The sequence below is a fragment of the Solanum dulcamara genome, chromosome 10, assembly GCF_947179165.1.
Source record: "Solanum dulcamara chromosome 10, daSolDulc1.2, whole genome shotgun sequence".
Lineage (NCBI taxonomy): Eukaryota > Viridiplantae > Streptophyta > Magnoliopsida > Solanales > Solanaceae > Solanum > Solanum dulcamara.
In genome coordinates this window covers 64,843,623-64,871,470 of record NC_077246.1, presented here as the reverse complement: position 1 = coordinate 64,871,470, position 27,848 = coordinate 64,843,623, and the positions used below count along the sequence as shown (strand labels likewise).

The following is a 27,848-nucleotide window of genomic DNA, read 5'->3' as shown; positions in this document are numbered from 1 at the left end:
AGGCTGACGAAATATTGTTAATGAAGGGAAAGATAGAATGTAATTAATGAAGTGACTATTGTGAACAATTACATGCAATGAACCTGTTACTTGATTGTGCAAGTATGTGAACCATTCATTGTGGTTGTGATTGTGATGTTGGATCGGGTGTCACGTACCGATGCATATATTAGATCGGGTGTCACGTTTTGACACATAAATATAGGATCAGTTTTCATGCTCCGACACGTATATAGGATCGGGTGTCACATTTCGACACATATATAGGATTGGGTGTCACATTCTAACACATATATAGTTTGGGTATGGGTTCCATGAGGGAACCAATGTGTGACTATCATCTGTGAATTGATCTTGACTATATGTGTGATGATAGTGAAACTAATCCGATCATAATTGAGCATGCCCATCTTGTGTATTAACTTATATGAAAGGACCGAAGGTCCTAGTGTTATCATGTTGAGATTTACATTGTGAAATTGTACATTTATCCTAAAATGGTAAATTGATAATGTGTTCATGTATATACTTGATTGGATTATGTTATGGGTGCTAGATGCATCCGCATAGTAGGTATGAGGTTGTGGATAAATCAGTGGAAAGCAGTCACTGTCTTGTTAAGGGAGATTAATGTCTTAAAGTTTGTTATTTTTGATGTCCTATGGGCACCTGGGCTAAAAAGAGGATTGGGTGGTTTTCGGAGATTCTGCCTCTAGGCAGGCTGCCCTGGCGGGAGGAATTCCGATGTGGCGAGGCCGCTAGAGTAGGGCAGGTCCCGCCATAGCAGAACAGTAGCGGTAAGGAGGTGAGCTTTAGTACCCCAAATGTTTTCCTCTTCCAAGTGAGATGTTAATTATCCTAAGGCCATGTGATGGTGTGAAACTAAATATAGTAGATGGGTTAGACGGAGTTAGTACTGGCCCGTATTTTGGAAATATCTCTATGTGATAGAAGGGCTAGGCCTTGATCTGTAGTAGAGTTGACAATGGACCAATTAAAAAGGGTGAAATTTAGGCTTGAACGACTTTAATGAGGTTAATGGGAGTAATAAGATTTTTGCTTAAGGTTTGATAGGGAATGATCATGTTTCCTTCTTGTTGATTCCTTTATATTATGCGGTAGGTGTCAGATTAACCGATGATTCCTATTAGTACGTGTTGTTTGTATTGATACTAATCTTTCCATGCAACTTGTCATAGTCGGGTTGCAAGGTCAGTGATGTTTCATAGGTGAAGACGAAGATGAGTCTCCAACAGCTTCTAATCTTCCTTCCTTATGGTGGGAGTTGTATCTTGTTTTTATTTATATTTTGTATCTTTAGAAGATCTTGTACCTGCTTAGACTAGTATTCTTGGGGGTGTTAAAGTGTTTTCTTGTAATCAAATTGGAGTTTTTGTGCCTTCATGAAAATGCAGCAAAGTCGCTTCCTGGCCCATCTGAATGAGACTTGCTATTGGAACTCCTGGTCTATTGGCTTATCTTTATGCTTCTGATATTAATACATCAGCAACGAGGGTGTTTGACCAACTTATAAGTACCAGTTGGCTTATCTATGTGTTTGGTAAACAATTAAATGGCTTGTAAGCTAAAATCAATCATAAGTCATGTAAATCACCCTCAACTTGTGGTTTTACATCATATAAGCACTTTTGGTTTGATTAAGACTTTGACGATTTTATATCTAATATCTTTATAATCTCTGTTGATTAAGACTGTGACTATTTTATCTCTAATATCTTTACAATCTCTGAAGTACTCTTGGTAAAACATAACTTTTCATTATCTCTCTATTTTATATCCGTCATTCATCTTTTTTGTTTTTTTTAATGAAAAGTACTCTTAAATTTATAGCTTTTTGTAAATAGCATTAAAGACATTTCCATCATTTTAAAACAAAAGTACTTATCAACACACTTCTACCAAACACATTAACTGCGTATTATTGTTTCAGCATTCTGTCCAAACACGTAAGCGTTTATGCATATAATTATTTTCAACATCTAAATGTTTTTTTCCAGCTCTTGATGCATAGTTTCTGCTAAGATTTGATGAGTTTAGATCAACAACAAACTTCAACTGTCCTTTCTTAAACCATATAGGTAGTAGTAGGCATGTCTCTGTCTGGTACTGAAGAAGAATACAAGAAAGGCTCCGGAGGCATTTGCAAACATCCGAGTTCACCTTGTAACATCTCTACAACCATACTGATAGAAGGCCTGATGGACGGATCGGTTTGTATGCACCACAGGCTCACCAGTATCATCTTCTCTGCAAGTTTTTTATCCTCTTCCACTACAATGCCAGTTAATCCAAGCTCTTTCTTTTGTTCAATTTGTTTGTAAATCCAGTGTGGAAAGTATATTTCACTGGTACCATCAACAACAACATCAACATTTTTCCTTCCTCCAACCATCTCGAGCACCATCATACCATAGCTGTACACATCTGACTTGTGAGAAACTCCTCCAATGTTTTTACACACAATTTCAGGTGCAATGTAGCCAATAGTCCCTCTTGCGCCCAATAAAGATACAATGCTTTCCTTATTGTTACATAGTTTTGCAAGGCCAAAATCGGATATTTTTGGACAAAAGTCTTCATCAAGAAGAATGTTGTGAGGCTTTATATCAAAATGCAGGATTCTAGTATTGCATCCGCGATGCAGATACTCCAATCCTCTAGCAATGCCAAGCGAAATGTTGTACAAAGTTTGCCATCCTAGTTGACGATTTGTCCCAGATTTTGCATCGTAAATGAACTTCTCAAGGGATCCATTGGGCATGAAATCATATATGAGAGCTCTGTCTTGACCCTCAAAACAAAATCCCACAAGTGATACAATATTAATGTGAGAAGTCCTACTGATACTCGCCACCTCATTGACAAACTCTTCTCCCCTTCCCTTCGATTCCTTCAAGACCTTGACTGCCACAAGACTCCCATTATGTAACTTTCCCTTCTACACAGAACCATAGCCACCTTGACCAAGTTTATTTTTGAAATACTCTGTCATCTTTTTAACTTCAGAATAACTGTACTTCCTTGACACGAGTGATCCATGGTTCTTCAAGAAGGCTTTTACAATTCTGTAATCCTCTCCTTTTGTCTTCCAGAAAATCAGTGAGCATTTTGTTCTTAAGTAGAGGAGTAAGATAACTACCATAGCAATTCCTCCAATAGAAGAAGTAACTGTTGCTGTCAAGACACAAATTGGAAAATAGTTGTCAATTTTTGAAGATGCACCAGTTTTGCAGGATATTGTATTGGCATAATACGCAAACGTGCCTTTTAACTTGGCCTCATCTGACATCTATGCTCTTCAACTTTGGGTGTGCACAAAGAGGCACTTAAACTTGTGTAGAGTTACAAGTAGACATACATGTCCTACTTGACAATTTGCGTCATATCTAGCATTCTAGATGTATTATGCCAAGTGGGATGTGTCCGTCTATTTGTTCAATTTTATACAAGTTTAAGTGTCTACTTATGCACATCCAAAGTTGGAGGGCTTAAATGTCAGTTGAGGTTAAGTTAAAGATTTTTTTTTATGTAGGCATAATACATAAATTGATCCTTAAAGTTGGCTGCAAATTTTAAGAATGACCTCAAACTTTTATAATGCACAAGTAGACACCAACAACCTTTTGGGTTGATATACAAACGCTGCCACATGAATCTTTTAGCCACTCAGTGGCCGCCACGTAATTACAAACTTTACACATATTTTATTAAAAAAAACAAAGAAAATAAAGAAAACAAAATAAAATCATGCCCCCATCCCCTTACCACTAGCCAGTTCAGCCCACCCACTCTGCCCCCTCCCCCACCTCACCCCCCAAAAAATGTTAATTTTGCTTTGAAGAAAAAAATTTGAATTTTTTTTGTTTTTTTGCGCCATCCCTGTCCCCCACCACCCACCACTCACCCCCGAAAAAAATTGTTTTGAAAAACAAATTTGAATATTTTTTGTTTTCATCACCCCAGCCCACCCCGCCCCCTCCCAAAAAAATTAATTTTGTCTAGAAATAAAAGTTTTAATTTTTGTTTTTTTGCACCACCCCATCCCCACCGCACTCATCCCCCTCCCCCGTCAAAATTAATTATGTTTTGAAAAAAAAGTTTTGAATTTTTTTTTGGGTGTTTTGCACCACCCACCCCTGCTCCAACCCCACCTCCTCCCAAAAAAGAACAAAATAACCACCTATATATATTAAGATATTCATTAAGGGTAGAGTTGTCATTTCCACTTCTTTTTACTATTGTGAGCCTCAAAAATTATACTTGATGCGCCTGAATTGCGTTCCGATCACGCGTTATGCCAGGTTGGATTCGCGTGTTTTTTTGTTTAAGAAATGGATAGCTAAAGTGCCTACTTATGCACTATAAAAGTTGGAAGTCATACTTATAATTTGAAGCCAAGTTTAGGAGTCAATTTATGTATTATGCCTACTATATTTTATCAGCATAATAACGTTCCTGTGAAGAAGGTACTCTTTATCTGTGTGTGTACGTGTTTTTATGCAATGGTAAGAAGTGGAAATTTGTAGCTATATTTAGTTACCTGCAACTAGAGTACGTTTCGACTTTCTTTTGGCTGCAGCCAAAGAAAAACACAAAAATGTTAGATATATAAAATATAGGAGTCCAGTATGTTTGTTTTATAGGAGAAACCTTTAAACTTTATTGCAGTGTAGGAAAGAATAACTAAGTTTATTAACTTCTCTTTAGAAGTAAAATTTACCTTTGGGGGATAGGTGGAACAAAGAAATTTGTTATTGTTGTCAGTTAAACATCTACCTCCTCCTTGAGAGTAACAATTACTACAATCATCAGACAGGGTCCACTGAATTGTAAAATTTGCAGTAATGAGATCAAACAAGCTACTACTATTTTGAGCGTTTGAGCTTGACCTCCAAGGCAATTGAATCAATGAACAGTTATCCGGAATATCTCCCTCTGGTGAATCCGAGGAACCTTCCCGTTCACTATTCGGAATCGTGTAGTATATGTTGAAGCCACTACATTTAGTATAGTTCTGATAGTCGCGAAAATAATGATCATTCATGCTCGCATCAATATCTAGACTGTCATTGCATCTAAACAAGGCAAGATGGGGTTTGTAGATTCTAAACGAGATAGAAGGAGAACTTGGAAACGATATACTTCGATCGAAAGATTGACAACTGTTTTTCGCCAATAAGTCATGAAGCCTATGGTCTAAAACTCGAAAACGATCAAACGACCGTTTTTGCAGAACACTATAAGCATTTTCTCCTAGGTGAATTGTTGGATTCGGAGTAACATCACAATGTATAGTGTACAATCCACAATCAGGTTGTGACTGATTCATAGAAAAAGGAAAACTCACATTTCCAAGATTCCCACACTTGAATTCATTGAGGCAGCTGTTACTACTATTTTGTGTTTGATTCTGAGATACAACTGAATGAAAATTCATCAAAGGATAGAAAATCAAGAAAACTGATAAACAATTTAATGACACCATACTCAAAAATCTAAGTACTAATAATAAGATATTAAACACTAATGCAAGGAAAGAAGCAGAGATAGTCCTCTATAATCTCTGCCATTTTGTGCATATTTTCTCTTCTTGCTCTTTTTCTACACCATATATTTCCATCTACCCTTTTAAGACGCTTGTTGACTTGGAATGGTTGTGTCATGCACCTTGACTATTTCACTAGTAAAGTCACTTTTCTTTTTTCCATTACATAAAAATCAATAATAATAGTATTGATATTAATAATTCAATACTTACACTTTCTTAAGAATAATATATTTTAAGTACTCAATAATAATAGTAATAATAATAAAGATATTGAACAACATCAATATATTAATATGTACAATAATAAAAATATAGTTGAAAAGAACGCACTATATAACTCGATAAATAATATATACAAGTTAACAAAAAGAGATATGTGTAGTGTGTATTTCTTTTCTTTTGATTGAAAAGTGTGTTAATATTGAAAATCAGTTAGAAATTATAGAAATCTAGCTAGGGCATTAAATGAGTATGCGAGCATGAAAAAGACAGAATTGGAATATTTTTCGTTCCAATTACATAAAAATATGTATACAAAATATTTTAAATATAACATTTAAACTTGAAAAAAATAAAAAATAATTAAATATTAAGTAAATAAAAAATAAGAAAATTACGCGACTAAGCAAATATATATTAGTAAATTAGTTAACATAGCTATAGTTTAGCTAATTTACAATTCGCCACAAATATTTAGCGTTAATTACGGTTCGAGTTTGTATAATTCGCACGTTTGTGTAATTCAAAATTTGTATAATATAGTTTGTATAACTTTTGTATAATGTAATTTTGTATAATATAATTTGTATAATTGTTTAAAGTTCAGATGTTTGTGTTTGTTATAAATTCGTTATTTTGAGTTTATATAAAAATAGCTCAATTATACAAACGTACCCACGAATTATACAACCCCACGAATTATACACTTAAAATAATTCAAATAAAAAATAACCAATTAGAGAAAATCAAGAGACAAAATCTTTCAAATTAGGTAACATGCTGAAATTTCTCATTACTTCCATAACAAGGTAGGAGTCTCAAAATAGGCGATTTTCTTCATTCTTCCCCGATTTCAATTCTCCACTGATATTTGTCCTTAAATTCAATTCTCCATTGATAATCTTCCTTCTTTCACGAATTCAATTGAACAACTGATCAGATCATCATCGTTTTTACTTTGCATTGCATAAATCGCTGATATAAAAATTTCAAAAAGGTCGTACCATCGAAATTGTGGCTTTGCATTGAAGAAATTGCAAGGGAACTGTTCTTATTCGTCGCGATATATGATTATCTCATATCGGATCCGCTGATTGTGGAGTGAAGGATGTCTATCATTGATTGCTAAGGCGACTGGTCATTCATCATGTTCTTCACCTTCTGTGGCAGTTGCCGAAGACAATAAGAGAATTTTGCTTCCGATTAATGAAGACGATGGAGATCTCATTTTCACAAGGAAGAAACCTTAAGTTTAATTTGGAGAAAATAACTTTTCATCTTATAAAAATATGATTGGAAATACAATATACAATTGATAATGTGATCCGCAATGTAAATTGAATGAATATGAATTTATATGTTGGATGATTGGAATACAATTTAGATGATCATATACAAATTATATATTGAATATAATAAATTTTGGAATACAAAAACAATTTGGAATACAATTTTATTTAGAATACAATTTGTTTGGAAAACAATTAAGATAATATGATCCAAATTGTATATTTAGAATGCAATTTTATTTAGGATATATACAGTTTGTTTGGAATGCAATTTAGATGATTTGATCCAAATTGTATATTGAATACAATAAATTTCTGAATACAAAATCAGGTTTAAATACAATTTGTTTGAAATACAATTTAGATAATCTGATCCAAATTGTATATTTAGAATATAATTTTATTTTGAATACAATTTGTTTGGAATCCAATTTAGATGACATGATCCAAATTGTTTTTTTAGTGTTCTTCTTTACTGGTTGCTTCCGGTTATCTAGAAGATTCTCATCGGATATCACCGTCAATTCTAACAAACACGACGAGGACGAGGACGATGATAATGGCTTCATTGTAATAATAATATTAATAATGAAGAAAAACAATATATGTTTTATGTAAGAGAATAGATACAAATATATTATATATATATCGATATGTTAGAGTAAGGAGGAAAGAAAGGAGAGAGAGAGAGGGATGTTGGTTTTGATTTGGCCAGTTAATAATAAATGTTCTCCGATTTCGAAAAGGAAAAGAAATAGTTTCAGATTATTTTCTTTATTTTTGGCTGAAAAAGTGGATTTAAGTGGAGTAAAATTAGGATGTATTTTAAGATACCTTTAATTTGCTATGCACATAAAATATTGTTCTTTTTCATAATATTTTTAAACTATAGTTGTTTTCAATAAATAAATTGCTAATTTTGACTATTTCCATAATTTTTCATTTAAACTTTAGCTACAATCCGTAAATATACAAACCATAGCTAAGAAGCCTAATTAAGTTTATTATAGTGGCTATTTGCGATATTTTCCTGAACAAATACACACAAATGGGCTAACTAATTTTTGTCTACCGTTGTGATCCTATTATACATGAATTTTTCTCTCTTTTCAACCTTCTCAAGGTATTGTCCATCTTCAATGAAGGTGTAATGTTCAAGTCTTTTCCACTTGTGACAGTTTGGACCCATATTCTCAAATATTCTTGGCAAGTTATTTTTGAGAGAAATTTTGGAGAATTTCACCATGCGTTTTGCCACAAATTTTTTCAAGTTTTTGATGAAATTTCACAAAATGTTATTTTGTACCTGTAAGTTCTAAAAATTACTAAAAATACTCATTCGTTTGCGTTATTATTTTATAATGAACATATTCCGTTAAAAAGGATTTATAACATAACTGATCACAATCAACAACAACAAAATAACAATATAGGCAAGAGCAATAAATTATTTGAATTAAAAACAAATTATTTTTTTCCCAATTTTGTCACTCAAACTATTCTTTTTTGGAGGAGGTAATAACAAACTATTCTTTTATAAAATCTTCTCACATTCTTCGAACAATCTCTTTCGGGCAAGCTTTCATTTCTAAATTAGATGACTAAGAAGACGAAACAATATTGTTACTCTGAGCCGATTGTTCACCATTTTCATCAACGATCATATCATCACTTTCATATTTAGTGAATATTCCATCACTCCTTTGATTTTCACGCAAAATATTATGTAATACGGCATAAGCAACTACTATTTTCACATGCATGTCTAAGTCATAGTTGTTCATTCCTTGTTGTAGTATTCTAAATTTACTTTTCCATGCACCAAATGTTCTTTTAATTACATTACGCAAAGATGCATGTCTATAGTTAAATAGCTCTTTGTCATTCTTAGACTCTCTTTTACTTCTCATGTAGTCTTGCAAATGATATTGCATTCCTTTAATAGAAATATGATTGTTAGCTCATTGAGAGAAGTTTCATTAAAGAGGGTCGGTGGACATTTTTATAGATAAGTTTTATTTAAGAGGGATTAATGGTATTGTAATGAAGTAAGTTAGTAAATAAATATTTAGTTGGAATTAATAAAGGATTGGTGTTTTTATAAAATATAAAATTTGGGGTTATTTTTAAATTTTTAAAACTTCCCAAGTTCTAGTTTTTTTTAGAACTTGGAAACTTGGAGATTTTGCCAAATATATTTGTCAAGTAATGGCGAATTGTATGGACAAACACAAGTTCCCAAATATTTCAAGTTTTTCCCAAAAACTACTTGGGGACAAATGCTCGAAGTTGTTTCATTTGAGATATCTCCAAGTTCAATTTCATGGAGATATTCCTGAATCAATCTCAGAGCTTCAAAATTTGCAAACTCTAATTTGTGGTGGTTATCCTTCCATTGTAAACTTACCTGGGAAGATATGGATGATGAAGAACTTGAGGTATATATGTCTCGAAGGAGATACTAATTTACCTAGTCCTAGAACAGAAAGTCTTGGACAGGGATGCCAAATATAGACGAACTTTCTAGTCTTTGTTACACCAGTTGTATAGATGAAGTCTTTTCTGGCATTCCCAATCCAAAGAGATTGATCATTCAAGCACCTTTTAACAAAGAAGAGTTTTCCAATTGGCTATTGGATATGTCCAGATTGGTAAAACTCGAAGCATTCATGTTTTACGGGTCACCTTTTTGGGGAGACTCCATCAAGAGATTTTGGTTTTCCAACATCACGTAGGAGGTTGTCTTTAACTCAGTGTTGTTATTTTGATTAGGCAGACATATCATCAACTTTTATCATGTTGCCAAATCATAAAGAGTTCAAACTTAAACATTCTCGACCCTTGAGTCATGAATGGATATTGAGTGATAAAGACGGATTCAAAAGCTTGAAGTTATTGTTACCAAGTGGCTCAGGGCTAACTAATAAATTATGGAACAACTATTTATTGTCTGCTCATGTTGGGTCAATTTTTATTTCTACTCTTCTTCCTACTTTTGAAGATGTGTCATTTGCTTCTAAGTAGTTCAAGCCTAAATTTGTGTATGAACGACCTCTATCAACTTTACCCCATCCAAAAATTGATCTGTCAATTGATACTGCTCTTTAATCAGAATCTGAGATTTTTTTAAGGCATGCTTCCCTTGAGCCTCCTCGGCGATCTAGCAGAGTATCTCGTACTCCTAACTGGTATGATTTCTCTTTTACATTATCCACTATCTATATTACAACTATTACTCACAAGCCTCCAAGCTTGAATGTTGGCAGAAAGCAACGAAGGAGGAACGTTTGGCACTTAAAGAAAATAATACATGGGATATTGTTTCTTGTCATTTAAATGTCCGTCCAACTGGACATAAATGAGTTCATCAATTAAACTTCATTCTAATGGAACTCTTGATCGGTACATGTATAGCTCGGTTGGTGCTCCTTGGTAACAAACAGGAGTATGGTGTGGACTATGGAAGACTTTTGTACCGATAGCAAAAATGACTATGGTGCGAACTATTATTGCCATTGTTACATCACAAAATTGGTATCTTCATCAAATGAATGTAAAAAAAGTTTTTCTCTATGATGATCTCCAAGAAGATGTTTATATGAAACCTCCACCTAGTTTGTTTTCATCACCTACATCAAATGTTTGCAAGTTGAAGTGCCACAAGAACTGATTCTTCATTAATCTCTAACCTCCAAACAATCTTGATACTTTTACATATTTTTTAGGGTTGAAAGTGTTAGTAAACTGTATTGTAATATTAAAATAGTAACAATAACTACTGAAAGTAATAAAAGACATAATCTAGACTGAAACTAAAAATAATAACAGTATCTGAAAAATTAATGTCAGAACAAAAATCGAGTCCACTGAATACACAGTGTCCTTAAGAAAATTATTCCACTCAACGTACCCGAGGTTTTAGAATCTTTCCTCCCAGGATAGAACGATTTACTCACTAAAATAGAGGTACTGCAAATTTTGGTGACTGCGAACCACTCGAAGGTAGTATATCATAGGAGTTTTTAAGAAGTACAGAGAAGAAGAAGAAGAAGAAGAAGATGTCTATCAAAATTTTCGTATGGAGCATTCTGAGGATTAACAGATATATATAGTCTGTTTGCACCTTTTAAGAAAAAGCACCTATTGGGAAAAGGTTTGTCTATTGAGAAAAGGTTTGCAACTTTTCGGACAAGGTTGCAACCTTTCAAAAAATACGTTGGAAAAATAGAGGGAAATAAATTTTTAAATTAATCCGGAAAAGAAACTGGTCGGGTCACGGGTCAGGATTTTCCACTTAATTAATTAAATAAATAAATAATATTAATTAATTAATTAAAATTAAAGGAAATTTGGTCCAAAACAATTATCAATCAATCATATCAATTGACCAAATCCAAATCCAAATCCAAAGTCGAAGCCGAAGCCGTAGCCGAAGCCGAAGCCGAGCCGAGCGAGCGACGACGACGATGGTGCGAGGGGAGACCCTCTTCTTGACCCTTTAGCAACATGAAGCAGTGCTTGTACTTTTAAGTAGGAGACTTTTTCTTTCCACCACCTATGTGAGACTAATGTTTATTTCATAAAGCAAGAGAGAACAAATTATTTTTCCCTCCACTTCTTTTCCCTCTATTTTCCATTCAACCTATCAATTAAACCCAACAATCCCCCACATGAATGGGGAATGGATACAAGATAAAGGAATGTACGGATAAGTGTGTGATATAAAAGCGAAGATTAATTGCATCTGGATAAGTAGGTTTCCCTTTGAACTTTTCATAGTGAACTTATATAGGATATACTCGATCAATCGGTAGATGTGATATCTTTGAACCGTCGAACTTTGTTGTATAACGAGACAACATAAGTCACATAATTAATCATCAACCATCTATAGTTCTCATGGTTGTGTTCATTTCAGCCATGAACACCGCTTGGTTTCGTGAATGCATAGAGAATGGGCCTTTACAGTCATTTCCCTTTAAACGGCTTATACTTCACACTCACATAGGTGATTTCTAAACGTGTAGTCCTATAGATACACTATCTAGTCATTTTCCGCCAGACTTAGATAATCATTAAAAAACCTTTAATGCTTTATTAACTCATGAAAAAACCTTAAGATTTTATCCTTGTTTCTGAACATTGTCATCATTAAGAGAATGGATTGAGTTATTTGACAATGTTGAACCGCCAATCATAACTTTGTTTGATCTCTTTGAACTTAGTTCTTGGGATCTCTAGTCTACTAGGTAGAGTTACCGCCATGATGACTTGTCCTAAGCCTTAACCCCATTCCCCTCGGTGATCTTTCAACAACCTCTCTAGATAGGCCTTTTGTTAGTGGATCCGATATGTTAGCTATTGAATTTGTGTAGTCAACAGTGATAACACCACTAGAGAGCAGTTGTCTAACAGTATTGTTTGACCGTTGAATGTGATGCGATTTTCTGTTATACATAATGCTTCCTGCCCTCCCTATTGCCGCTTAGCTATCACAATGTATATATATGGGTGCCAAATATTTGGGCCAAAATGGAATATCTTCCAAAAAATTTCGAAGTCATTCAGCTTCTTCACCGGCCTTGTCTAAAGCTATGAATTCAGACTCCATTGTAGAGCGGGCGATGCATGTCTATTTTGATGATTTCCATGACACTGCTCCTCCACCAACGGTGCAAACATATCCACTTGTGGATTTAACTTCAAATGATCCAGTGATTCAGTTTGCATCACTATATCCCTCAATTACTAGAGGATATTTATTATACTGCAAAGCATAGTTTTGGGTGTGTTTCAAATACCCCAAGACTCATTTCATTGCCATCCAATGAGTTTGATTGGGATTATTCGTGAATCGACTTAACTTGCTAATAGCACATGCTATATCTGATCGTGTACAATTCATAATATTCATCAAACTTCCCAAAACTCATGCATAATCCAATTGTGAGTCACTTTCACCTTCATTCTTTTGAAGTGCAAAACTTACATCAATTGGAGTCTTTGCAACATTAAAATTTAAATACTTGAACTTATCAAGTATATTTTCAATATAATGTGACTGTGATAATGCTAGAACTTGTGGAGTTTTATGGATCCTAATTCCTAAGATCAAGTCAGCAACCCCTAAGTCTTTCATGTCAAATTTGCTAGCAAGCATACGTTTCATAGCATTTGCATCGACAATGTTTTTACTCATTATCAACATGTCATCAACATATAAACAAACAATAACTTCATGATGTTGACACCCAATTTTGACCATCCATAACTACTTTTCGAATTGCTATCTAAAAAGAATAAGCATTTTTTCAAAATTATTTCTTTATTAATTAAATAAGTTTACATTTAGTTTAATAAATAAATCGTATATTTTCATATTCATAATTTATAATATTTTGCTATTTATTAATATTACTACTATTATTTTTATTATTTTTATAATAAGCTTAATACGTTTAAATATTCTTACGTATCTGTTTAGTATATATGTGTGTATTTTGTTTACATAAAGAATATTTATTAACTAAGTTTATTTTATAATTTACTTATTCATATTAACATGCATATGTTATATATCTATTTTAATACGTATTGTATACATGTGCACATAAATTTATTATTTAATTAAATTTATTATATATTTTAGTTAACTATATTAATTATGCATCTATTTTAGTATATGTTATATGCATACGTGCGCCATATATATACATATATACACATATCTGCGTGGCGTATACATAAGTAGTTTCTTCATATATAAATATGGCTACTTGAATAAATTTATGTTTTTACTTATTCAATATATATATTATGATTATTAATCAATTAGCAATCTATTCAATTTTTCTCCATTTGATTTAAAGCATAGTCATTTTATTCAATCCATTTTAATTTCAATCTATACTATATAACCATTTTTAAATCTTAAATCCATCTTTCAATCACAACCATCCATCTCTCCTTTATCAAATATCAAGATTTAATCCCAACCGCTCATCTCAATTAATGAACGGCTAGGATTACAACTACACTATCAAAATACCCAAATCCTAACCTAAACCAAATTATTTTTGGTATTGCTTCCTTTTGGTCATCTTCTCCGAGGAGAAGAAGACATAGCCGCCGCCACACCTTCACCCCTCTCTCGCCGGAAAAAACCATAACCAAACGACCCTCATCTCCTCTCTTCTTCTCTCCCTCACCGTCAGCCTCACGCCGCACACCCCTAACTCCGGCGAGATCGTCTCCTAGTACCCACCTCCATCTTTCTTTTTCTCACTCTATTTCTCTATGCAATTCAGATCTTCGATCATCATCATCATCTCACTCTCTCTATAGATCTATCTATGTTTCGTGGAGGCACACACACGCATACCCCCGTCTCCTTCTGTCTCTTCTCATCGTCGGTGAGACGACCATGAACAGCTGCAGCGACGGCAGCCTCCTCCAGCTCCACAATGCAGCAACCAGTGAGCCAGCAGCAACAACGAATGACACCAACAACAGCTCGCAGCTCTTTCTCCACGCAGCATCCACAGCGACGTCTCCAACGAGATGCTATTCGGAGAAAACTGTCGCTCCATCAGAGAGCCATGAGGAGGACCAAGCACCGGCCAACAGTCACAAATGATGAGGAAAATCGACATGATTTGAGGACGATTCGGTAAGAACATGGGGTTTTTGAGGTCAAAATATTTATGGGTAAGAACGGATCTTTACAGATCCGTCTCTAGTATGGGCTTCCTAACCCTCACATTTTTTTTAAAACACTTTGATGAATTGACTCTCATACTTGTTTGTTGTTTGGAATGATTCGTATGTGAATTCTTGGCTTAACATCGATCTTCCTCTTGACTCATTTCGTTGATATTCTATTATCATTTTAGCTCCAAATAATTTTGTTTGAGTATAGTGTCTTCTCTGTGGATGCCCATATGTATTTAGCTTTGTCAAAATTATTGGCATCTCGAGTCAATTTGAAGATTAATCATTTTGTATAAGTTTGGTGGCTTCTAATCTGATTATCCTCCTTAATTAGTCTGAAAAGAATTCTCTCTTTCTAGTTTCGATTCCATTTTCTATGCCGAATGACTTAGTTAATAAATCTATTTGAATATGATTCATAACAATATGTTTGTTATTCCTTTGGATTTTAAGCGTTAAGACAGTGTTACATTCTCCATTTTTTGCAAACTCATCCTATTTTGATTCTAAAAAAAATATGAATGAATACTGCTAGAACTTGGTTATTTTGGGTTGACTTTGATATATAGTTGATTATTTCTCCTTGTATTTACAACTTGTGTATTTAGCTTGATTATGGTTTAATTAAGTAGTTGGATTTACAAATCTTTTAACATCTTTGGTGTTCTCCTATTCTTGTTAATTATTCATTATATTTGGAAATTCAAGCATAATTGACTGATTCACATCAAAATATTGCTTGCCTTGGATATTACTTCCCTTTTACCAGATTTAGTCTCCTTATCATAATTAATCTTGCCTCCTTTATTAAATTTGAAATAAAGTTAGTACCCACAACTTTAGATAAAGAAGTACCTCACTACTTTAAATAAAGTTATTCCCTTTTAACTTTTTTAAAGCATCTTTTAAAAAAAAGGTTAGTCCTTTTTAACTTTTTTAAAGCATCTTTTAAAAGATTTTAGAGACAAATCTTGAAAAGTAGTTTATTTTTGTCTAACTTGGTGGAAAATTTTGAATTAAAGGGATTTGACCAGTTGTCTCTCTTGAGGGAGATGGTCTTTAACCCATATATATAAAGACAGAGATTACACACACAGAAGACAGACCAGAGTAGGGAGAGAGCTAAGAAAGAAAGAAAATATTTTTACTTGATAGAAAAATCTCAAACGAAAAAAAAAGAGTAAGTTTCTTGCATACTTTAACACCACTTCTAATATTTAACATTGGGTTTTCAGATTCCTATTTACTTATTCCTCTAACCAAAGTACCCAGGTTAGTTACAACTTTCTTTATATGTTTGGTTTATTGTTTTACATTGTTTGTTTGTCTTGTTGAGATATAATTATCATTACGATGTGTCCCTTGTTATTCGTATACTACTTTATATCTTCTTCATAGTTTAATAGGATTGGAACTTCCAAGTTTGAGACGGGAAGAATTCGCTTGGGTCGGAGAAGCTACTACATTTTACATCTTTGTCTATTCATATTATTTTTATTTATTTATTTACTTTTGTCTAAAAATGTAATAATTTGTAAATATTACATAATGAAATTACTTGGGGAACTATTTAAGAGGGGGAGGGTTTATGTGCTACATGTTTTACTATCTGTATCTACTTGTTAGATTTGTTGATAAAATAGTTGTCTATCTATATCACCTTAAGCATGTTAGGCTAATTAATTAACCATTAACATGTGTGTCAAAATATTTAAATTTGGGTTTTTTAAATATCCGTAGTCATTCCAATATGTTTGTATGTATCTAATTTTGACTTCTTAGAACATCTTCGTATTGTAGATTTAATAAGTTGCATTTGTCTTGGTGATTTTAAATTGTCATAATATTATAAAATGCTTATTCAAGAATTAAATTTGTATTATAACTTGTCTTTTAGATATCATATTTGTAGGTGTTTATTGATTAATTTTCAGCATGTAAACTTGCATAGCTACTATGTTCATTTTAACGATAAAATATTACTTTTATCATGCCTATAGAAACTATATAAACCCCAACAAGTCAAATATTTGATATCATATTCAAAGACCCTATTAATATTTTTAGCATGTTATCCGATAATAATGAATGCATTTATGATGTTATTTTAATGTAGAAAATCATGACTACAAAATCTAACAAGTCTTGATCCAATTATTCTATTTAGAAATTCGTGCCTATAGGATTCTATAAATATTTCTCATTATGTCAAATGCTTAAATATTATAGACCCTTGTCAATTTAGTTTTAGCATGCAAATTAAGTCGATATCATGTCTATGGGCCTTTATGAGTATCTCTTTCCATAATGTTATATTTAAAAATCATGTCTATAGGATTCTAATATATATTTATTACATTATTCTATTTTTGATATCATGCCTACAATTTTAATTAATTTTATGCATATTATGTTATATAGAAATCATGAATATAGTATTTATTTAATAATTTTCAACCTTTTAAGTTCATGAGTGGAAATCATATCTGTAGGATTTTAGTAATTATTTTGTCATATTATTTTATATTAAATCCATATGTATAAATACCTTAATAAATTTTCTGCATATCATTTCATTTATGAATCATGCCTACAGTATATGTTATAATTTTTCAGCATGTAATAAAGTATAAATCTTGTTTCTATAATTTCATTAAGATCTTTAATTAATAAATTAAAATGGTCAACAATGTCTTTCTCTTATCACAACTATGCTATAATTAAGATTGCTCTTATATGTTTACTTAATTAAACTTTGTTTCTACGACCTTTTGGGCTTGACGTTCACACACACGCTTAATACTTGCTTTGACCCTCACTATTTATCTGTGTTTTCAAGCATGCTAGCTAATTAATATAGAGGCTTATTTGAGATTTTATGTGCTAAGTAACGTCTTATTTGTTTTTGTTTGACGATGTGTCTAATTAAGAAACTTATATTTTCTTTAGTCTAACACCTGTCCTAATAGTACGTCCAATGCCTCTTGGATATTAAGTTGGGACGCTAGACACCTTTTAAGACGCTAGTTTTTAATATTTCTTTTAGATCGCTTTAGGATTGAATTAACAAACAAATTTAGGAGGGGTAGGGGTAGATAGGCCCTTCGAAAATGATGGAAATCGACCCGAGCAGAAAACGACAAAATACTATATTTTTGTCTTCCGATTAATAAGCCGGCGCTGATCCGAAGAATATGAGTACATAAATATTTCTACCCTATTTTTAAATACTTTCGTTTATATATATTTGGGATAGTTTATTTATTATTTCGTTTGCCTTTTGCTATTATTTAATTAATTGATGATATTTATTTATCCTGTGTTAGTTCTAATATTAATTGTTTAATTTAACTTAATTAAATCCCCTAAAGAGATACCATTTTTGTTTACATAATTTTTCCTTTATTTAATCATTTTACTAAGTCAATCATTCTTATAAACTACCTTAAATATTTTTAAATTTATATTTTTCTTAAAATTGTTTAATATTTTAACTATTGTTAAAACACATTTTCCCAAAGTTAGTCAAATAATTTTCAAATCATTGGACAACCGCACGTTAGCGGCTATTTTAAGTGTTAAAACCTTCTTAAAATAGTAATATGAACTTCGTACCTTTTTCTCTGAATTTTTAAGACTTAAATCTATTAGGGTCTTTTAAATTAAGTTTTCTTAATTTCTTTAAAAAACTTAAGTGGCGAATTTTCTTTTTTACTAAAATTGATTTTTTTTTCTAATAAAGATGAAATTAATTTTAAACCACGCTCATTTTTCGACATAACAGAAATGGCGACTCTGCTGGGGACTAATTAGGTTTTAACCATCAGATTTGATTATTTGACTACCTATTTGAATTTGTAATAATTAGTAATTCTTGTTTTCCTTAATTGCACCTTACGTGTTTAATTTTATATTAAATTGTCATTTGCATTTCATGGCATATTTCTATTGAACATATAGTATATTAAAGAACGGTTTTGCGGAACCACAGCCGGGATTTTTATACTTAACCTTTTTTCGGAATGACCGACAATTTATTGATACGCCATGCGTCCAATGGTTGTCGTTAGTTCCAACCTAAGTTGTCCGCTTAGGTTACCAGTCTTGCAAAAGCCACTCTTAGTCAAAGTAGCGTAGAGCGAAACCAAAATTCTGATTTAGCGCATTGACCTAGGAAGACCCAATACCCCAGGCGTATTGGGCCCATTAGAAGCCCACCTTGTGTCTATTTGGCCTATTGGTCAATAAAAGACAATCATGCCTATGTGTTTAATTGAAGGATGTATATGTCATTTTAAGAAAATCAATTATCTAATAGAGGTGGGGTAATTTATTTTCTTTTGTAGGATGGACCCGATAGGCGAACCCTTGAGAATCCGAATGGTGACTATACCTCATCCTTACCTCCGAGTGTGGTGGAAATTCATGAACAACGAAGATAAGAAAAAGGTTCGAAGTCACATAGGCCACATCCCGTCAATTATGGAAATGGAAGCTTGGCCTCATTTAGTTGGAACAATGGTGAAGTTTTGGGATAGTGACAACATGGTGTTTAGATTTGGTGAAGTAGAAATGACCCCAACTATCGAGGAAGTCCTTGCTAGCTACGAGAGTACAGGCATGTGTAACAAACGAAAGCATAAGCCTGACAATGACCTCCTTATTCCTAAAATATGGGATTTTGACAAGATAAAAGAAAAACTTTCACTTGTCAAAGCTAAATGGATGGATAGCCTTTCCGGACCAAACATCCCACTTCAAAAACTTTACACTCGATTTGGACGAGCGAGGGCTTTCGAAAAGTATCATGATGAATTTATCTCAGAGGAAAAATGGAAGGATACACGTCCCCTTGCATTTGCGGTATGCCTACTTGGGACAATGGTGTTTCCCCAAGGACCAAACTATACTATCCATCCAAGTGTAGTAATGGTCACTCGTGCCATCTTCAATAGGGTAAACTACAGGTCCTCAATCAAGTACTACACTTTGGCGCCTATGATTCTTGCGGACATTTATCGAGCGTTGGATAAGTGTAAAGATGGTGGACGATTCTTTCAGGGATGTAATTTGATACTTCAATGGTGGATGATGAGACACTTACTCAAAGCTGATGCTCCGGAACATCCAGATCCTTTGAGACGATCAGATGAACTTGGAGGTCACAGTTGGTGGTTATATTGCAATCATTTTCATAGAACGGGAGGTCAAAAATTCTGGTATCCAAGGCTTCAGGTATTAAGAGAAGAAAATGTGCAATGGTCAATCGAGAGTATGGTGCTGCCAGAGAAAATAACAATTCGAGGGGAAAAGGTCCCTTACTTAATATTAGCCGGATTAAGAGAAACCCGACCATATTCCCCCGCTCGATTCCTTAGATAACTAGGAGGAAAACAGGAACTTCCACAAACCACGAGTATGAGAAAGTTTGCAACAGACCATGAAAATGGCCAAGTCTCTTTCGCTGAACAGATACTTAGAACATGGAAAACTCGAAGGGTGTTGGGTGAGTCATTGCCAAATATATTTCAACCTGAGTGTTCTGCGGAGTACAGGGAATGGATAAAGAATAATCTTATCAAAACCATCGAATCAGGACCAAATATCCCCTATCACGTTCGACTCTATCAGCTCCAAGAGAAGTATGAGAAAAATAAATTAGATCATCAACGCCGACAGTTAGATGACGCCAAAGTCATAGCCCAGCTAAAGCAAGAGTTACAAAGAGTAAGACAATGCATGTCTGAGTTAGATGATGGCATGGAGCAACAGATCCAGTCCATAGAAAGGTTCAGGCATCAAGAAGGGGCTCAGCTAGGTAGCGATCATCTATGGGCAAACAGATATGCCATATGGGAAGAGGTCAACATAGCCAAGAAAAACAAATCCAGTGAAGGATCAGAAGAAGTGTAAAGTTCACTATCATCCCCTGCGTGGGATTGCTTTTATTTGTAATTTGTTTTGTTGTTTCCATTCTGAACTTCTTTACCTGTTTTGGGATACGTTAAACATGTTGAATGTTTTTACTTTAGGGATAATGAATTGGCTTAAGAAAACATATACATCCTTCAAATCGCAAGGCCTACCCTTGGCACAAAAGGGTCACACATCTGTTTAGGAAGCGCAATAACTGTTTATGTGTCTTAGGTGTTTATCTGCTTCATTATATGTGACATTTTGCATCACGTGCTATGAACAAAGACTAACATATTTATTTCTGAGTTGTTTTTCTTTCGCCAGGTATTTAAAATTGATCTGTGTTGATAAACTAGCTGAGCACCCTTATTTCACCAAGTCAAAGGCTTCCAAAGATTCCTTCACCGATCAAAATTTGTTAGTACGGAAAAGGAAAATGACTGGTAATAATGACAACACTAGTTTGATGGATATTGTTGTGACGGACCCTATCGTCGCGGAACAAAATGAGCTGATTGCACAGTTGGTGCAACATATCGCCGAGATGAGAGTTGAGATACAAAAAAATCAAAAGTTATCAAAACTGGCTATCGCCGCCAACACGCCGGTTTCAGGTGAGGGAAGGCCTCCATTCCATTTCCCTTCTCCAAATTCAAGTACGGAACACGTTTAAAATCCATCTTTAAACCCCGCTCAAAATACCTTCATTGTTGACCTCACTGCCTCAAATCCCTATCATGCCTCCACTTCCCACCAAGCACTACCTCATCCTCAAAATAACAACCCTCCAACCTTCCCTCCTCCACAAAGTACCAACCCTCCAACCTTCCTTCCTCCACAAAATACCAACCCTCAGGCTTGTCCTCCCCCACAAAGCCAAAATGTTAACAATCAGCAGACCTTCCCCCATCATCAAAATCAACACACTGACCGTTAGACATTTCCCCAAAACTACCAAGCTCCTCAAAATACACAAAATCCCCTGTTTACCCCCCTCTTTCCTCAAAAAACACCTTTCCAAATCCCAATCCCAAATGAACCCCATGCCAACAATTCCGAACTCGATCATTATGAGGAGCAGGAAAGGGAGTGGAGGGCAAAAGAAGAGACATCTAAATGGAATATGAAAGAGGAGATCATGAAAGCTATGAAGGAGTTTCATTACACTCCGAATGTTACAGGATTAAATTATGAAGATTTGTGTATCCACCCGAATTTGGACCTTCCTGAGGGGTTCAAAGTGCCAAAATTTGATACTTTCAGAGGAACTGGAAATCCTTTGGCTCATTTGAGAGCATACTGTGACCAACTAGTAGTAGTTGGGAAGAATGAAGCCTTGCTAATGCGGCTCTTTAGCCGAAGTTTGAGTGGAGAGGCCTTGGAATGGTTCAACGCTCAAGAAATAAAACAATGGTCTAATTGGAACGCTTTGGCCAGAGATTTTATCGAGAGGTTCGCATATAACTTGGAAATCGTTCCTGATCGATATTCTTTGGAGAAGATCAAACAGAAATCCACTGAAAGTTATCGTGAGTATGCGTACAGGTGGAGGAAAGAGGCCGCGAGAGTTCGACCTCCCATGATAGAGAAAGAGATCGTGGAAGTATTTGTACGCACGCAAGAGCCCGAATACTATGAAAGATTGATGTTGCTCGTTGGAGCAAAATTTGCCGAGATAGTCAAGGTAGGTGAGACTATTGAGGATGGGCTCAAAACTGGAAAGATAGCCCGTGTAGCCTCTTCAACTGGGTCTTTGGGATTATTTAAGAAGAAGCGAGAGGATGTATCTACCATCTCCTACACAACTGAAGGGAAGAGGTTCGCCAACACCAAGCCAGGAAAAATCCATACCTTTCAAGACCTATTCACGAGGTCCACAAAATTCACATCAAGTTTACTACACTCAACTGAATTACCAAACCCCAGCTTCCAGTCACCAAACCCCATACCCAAATGACCAAGTCCCATTTAACAGTTATCAAGCTCCACCTTCTAATTAGCCAGCTCCATATTACCAAAACACCCCGCTAAACTACCGAACTCCACAACCAAGTTACCAAACCCAACTGTACCCAAGATTCCAAACTCCTGCACCTTCCCACCAAAATCGTCCGAGTTATCGCCATGTGCCACCACCCCCGCAAAATAATTACAACCTTTCCCAACCCAATTTTGAAAATAGGCCCACCAGGAATTTTACTCCTCTGGTGGAGAGTCGAACTAAGTTGTTTGAAAGATTGAGAGACGTAGGCATTATTCACCCCATTGCACCTAAACTGGCTGATACAAGCTCTAGATTCTATAGAACTGACAAAATATGTGCGTATCATTCCAATAGTATCGGGCATGATACTGAAACTTGTGTCAATTTGAAACACAAAATTCAGGATTTGATTGATCGTGAGGTCGTTACTCTCCAAACCGCCGCCCCTAATATCAATAGTAATCCTTTGCCAAATCATGGAGGGGTTAATATTCACATGATTGAGATGGAAGAAGATTGGTGTGTAACAAAGGCCATAGTCCCAACCTATACTAACAGCCTTGAAATGGCTGTGGCTTCACTAAGCATAAAGGAGAAATCGAATTTTGTGATTTTGACACCTCCAAAGGTTGTTGCTTTGGTGTCGAAAGAAATTCCTAACCAAAAGAAGTTCGTGATCGAGACTGCAGCAACTCAGGGAATGATGCGGTCTGGTAGGTGCTACACCCTAGAAGAATTGGCTCAAGAATGGAATAAGAAAGATTAACAAAAGAGACCGATTAGTGAAGCTGAGGCTGAAGAGTTTTGGCGGAAAATGCAGCCAAAAGAATATTCTATAGTAAAGCATCTGGAGAAAGTACCAACCCAAATATCAGTGTGGGCATTGTTGATGAGCTCACAACAGCACATACATGCTTTGATGAAAGCTTTGGATGACACCTATGTACCTGTGGGCACAAATGGAGATAATCTGGCCGCTATGGTGAGTTGAGTTGTTCAAGGACACCGCATCAGTTTTAACAATGAATAGTTACCGTTCGAAGGTGTGATGTATAACAAAGCTCTTCATATCACTGTTGTGTGTCGAGCAAAGATCATGAATCGTGTATTGATCGATGATGGATCGGGTCTTAATATTTGTCCTTTGTCGACTCTCAAACAATTGAACTTTGATTTAGGGAAAGTCCGACAGAACCAAGTTAATGTAAGGGCTTTCGATGGGGGTCAAAGAAATACATTAGGTGCTGTGAATTTGGATATTCAAGTAGGGCCTGTTGATTTCATTATAGAGTGTCAGGTGATGGACATCACCACCAGCTACAACCTACTGTTAGGAAGGCTATAGATCCACATGGCTGGAGCCGTTCCCTCTACTCTCCACCAAATGATAAAGTTCGTAAAGAATGACCGGAAGGTGGTTGTTTATGGTGAGGGGAGGCATTCAAACAGTTGCGCATCAATTATTTATGATATTATCAGAGGTACTGATTTCTATACAGTTGAGCTGGTGAATGCCACTAACGATGATTCGGCCCCACAACCTCTTATGCCATTTGTTTATAAAATGATAGCCACTGTCATGCTCCAAAATGGTTTTGAGCCATGTTTTGGATTGGGGAAGTACTTCCAAGGAATCATCGAGCCCATTCAGATTCCCGATAAAGGATTAAAGTATGGCTTGGGATATGACCCTATAGAAGACGACGAGGCAGATGTGACAAATAGGAAGATTGATCGGGTACTCTCTAGGCCAATACCTCACCTGTATATGTCATTTCCAGTGCGAGAATGTGTCAATGATGGCGATCTTGGGGAAGGAATCTGGGATCTTTTTGAAGAAATTGATGCAATCCTAGAGGAAGAAACGGGGACATCGAGCATTCGTCATGTTGAGTCAAGGGAGCAACTGTCTAATTGGACGTCTGCACCGCTCTTAGTCCCTCACTCATCTTGGTAGATAAAGACATATTATCTACTTATTTTTAAATCAAAGGTAGTCCGGAGGAGGCCCGAGACCCACCCTTCGTTTGTTTCTATTTTATTATGCTTTAAGTTACCTTTATGATATTTGAAAAAAGGCAAATTGACCCACGGTCATGGCCAAAATTTGTATTTATTATGGTAAATGAAGGCCTCCTTTATTATGAAATTTACTTGTTATTTGTTTATCGGTCTATATTTTACTTATCTGACTTTGTTTGCTTTTGATTTCAGTAAAAACAAGTTAAAACCTACCAATATCATGTCATGTCACAAGCTAAATGAACAAAATGAGATAGATGGTGATGAGTTTGAGGATTATGATGAAGATGCTACCATACCTGAACACCTCACCGAGGGTTTGAAACAATTTGAGGATCAGTACAAGCCAAATCAAGAGGAAACTGAGGTTGTGAATCTAGGAGATGACGAGTGTATCAAGGAAACCAGAATCAGTGTCCATTTAACAAAAGCTCAGAGGAAAGAACCAGTTTTCTTGAAGAGTATATCGACATATTTGCTTGGTCTTATGATGATGTGTCAGGTTTGAGTGTAGACATCATGTCTCATAAATTTCCAATAAATCCGGATTGTAGTCCAGTAAAACAAAAGAGTCGAAAATTCAAGCCAGATTTAAGTTTGAAGATCAAAAAAGAGGTTACCAAGCAAATTCAATCTAGAGTTGTGGAAGTGACGAAATATCCGACTTGGTTAGCCAAGATTGTTCCAGTCCCTAAGAAGGATGGCAAGATCAGAATCTGTGTTGATTATAGAGATCTGAACAAAGCTAGCCCTAAAGACAACTTTCCATTGCCAAATATCCACATTCTCATTGATAATTGTGCCAAGCATGAGATGCAGTCATTTGTGGATTGTTACGTAGGTTATCACCAGATTCTAATGGATGAAGAAGATGCAGAAAAGACATCCTTCATCACACCGTGGGGTGTGTATCACTATCGAGTAATGCCATTTGGTCTTAAAAATGCTGGGGCTACTTACATGAGAGCCATGACAACCATCTTTCATGATATGATTCATAAATAAATTTAAGTATATCTGGATGATGTCATTATCAAATCCCGCGAGAGTGAGGGTCATTTGACTCACTTGAAAAAATTCTTTGATCATTTGCGCAAATACAACCTAAAATTAAATCCCGCTAAATGTGCTTTTGGAGTGCCAGCTGGCAAGTTATTAGGGTTTATAGTCAGTAGAAGGGGTATCGAGCTTGATCCCTCTAAAATCAAATCGATTCAAGAATTACCTCCACCAAAGACTAAAAAGGAAGTGATGAGTTTCTTGGGAAGATTGAACTACATCAGTCGATTTATAGATCAATCCACGTTGATTTGTGAGCCTATCTTTAAGCTACTGAAAAAAGATGCATTGACAAAATGGACTGCAGAATGTCAGACAGCTTTCGAGGCTATCAAAAGTTACTTGTCTAATCCACCGGTGCTAGTTCCTCCGAGGGAAGGAGTTCCATTGTTGCTATATCTGTCTGTCTCGGACAATGCATTTGGATGCGTGCTAGGCCAACATGATGAGACGGGGAAGAAGGAACGATCAATCTACTACTTAAGAAAGAAGTTTACTCCATACGAGGCTCGTTACACTCTTTTGGAGAAAACTTGTTGTGCTTTAACCTGGATTGCTCAAAAGTTGAGACATTACTTGTCTTGATACACTACATATCTCATTTCCAAGATAGATCCTTTGAAGTATATTTTTCAGAAAGCGATGCGCACTGAGAAATTGGCAAAATGGAAGATGTTGTTGAGTGAGTTTGATATTGTGTATGTGACCCAAAAGGCGATAAAACCACAAGCCTTAGCGGATCATCTCGCAGAAAATCCAGTAGACGAAAAGTATGAACCGCTCAAAACTTATTTTCCCAATGAAGAGGTATTATTTGTAGGAGAAAATATCTCCAAAGCATACCCTGGTTGGAGAGTTTTTTTTTATGGAGCGGTGAATCATGAAGGAAGTGGAATTGGAGCAGTCCTAATATCGGAATCTGGCCAACATTACCCTATGGCAGCCAAACTCCGATTTCATTGCACGAACAACATGGCTGAGTATAAAGTATGCATCATGGGTCTAAAGATGACGGTCGATAAAGACATTCAAGAGTTGTTGGTAATAGGAGATTCAGATTTGCTGATTCACCAGGTTCAAGGAGAGTGGGCTGTGAAAAATTCAAAGATTGCACCATACGTGAAGTTAGTGCAAAGGTTGTGTAAAAGATTTCGCAAGATCGATTTTAGGCATACCCCAAGGTTGCAGAACGAATTTGCTGACGCTCTTGCTACTATCTCCTCAATGATCAAACATCCAGATACAAGTTACATTGATCCTGTGGAGATATACTTGAAAGAACAACCCGCTCACTGTTCATATGTCAAAGCAGAACCAGATGGGATACCTTGGTATTTTGACGTAAAGAGGTATCTAGAAACTGGAACTTATCCAGAGAATGCGACTTTCAATCAGAAGAAAGCAATACATTGGATGGCTAACAATTTCTTTCCAAGTGGAGAAATCCTTTATAGGAGAACTCCAGAGATGGGTCTTCTCAGATGTGTCGATGCTATTGAAGCCACGAAGCTTCTCGAACAGACTCACGCGGGAGTTTGTGGAACTTACATAAATGGGCTTACCTTGGCGAAAAAGATCCTTTGATCCGGCTATTTTTGGATGACTATGGAGCATGATTGTTGTAAGTATGTCCAAAAATGTCATCAATGTCAAGTGCACGGTGATTTGATTCGAGTACCTTCTCACGAACTTAATGCTATGAGTTCTCCTTGGCCATTTGTGGCTTGGGGCATGGATGTTATTGGTCCAATAGAGCTATCCGCCTCTAATGGATATAGGTTCATTTTAGTTGCTATTGATTACTTCACCAAATGGGTGGAAGCAGCCTCGTATAAATCAGTTACGAAGAAGGTAGTAGCAGACTTCGTCCGTAACAATTTGATATGTAGATTTGGAATACCGGATTCCATCATTACTGATAATGGAGCAAATCTCAATAGTCATTTGATAAAAGAGATATGTGAACAATTCAAGATTAATCACCGAAACTCAACCGCATATCGTCCTCAAATGAATGGAGCCGTAGAAGCTGCCAACAAGAACATCAAAAAGATCATGAGGAAAGTGATTGACAACCACA

The 27,848-nt window shown here is 35.3% G+C and overlaps 1 protein-coding gene and 1 pseudogene across 1 annotated transcript; both read right to left on the bottom strand.

Moving 5' to 3' along the window:
• Window positions 1–1,922: 1,922 nt before the first annotated feature.
• LOC129870471 (PR5-like receptor kinase) lies at window positions 1,923–4,590 on the bottom strand (annotated as a pseudogene).
• Window positions 4,568–5,375, bottom strand: LOC129869881 (uncharacterized). Its single transcript, XM_055944461.1, has 2 exons — window positions 4,742–5,375; window positions 4,568–4,594 (listed from the first exon to the last, which is right to left on the bottom strand). The coding sequence occupies exons 1-2, from the start codon at window positions 5,348–5,350 to the stop codon at window positions 4,568–4,570; spliced, it is 636 nt and encodes a 211-aa protein (XP_055800436.1). The 5' UTR covers window positions 5,351–5,375.
• Between the last annotated feature and the right edge of the window lie 22,473 nt (window positions 5,376–27,848).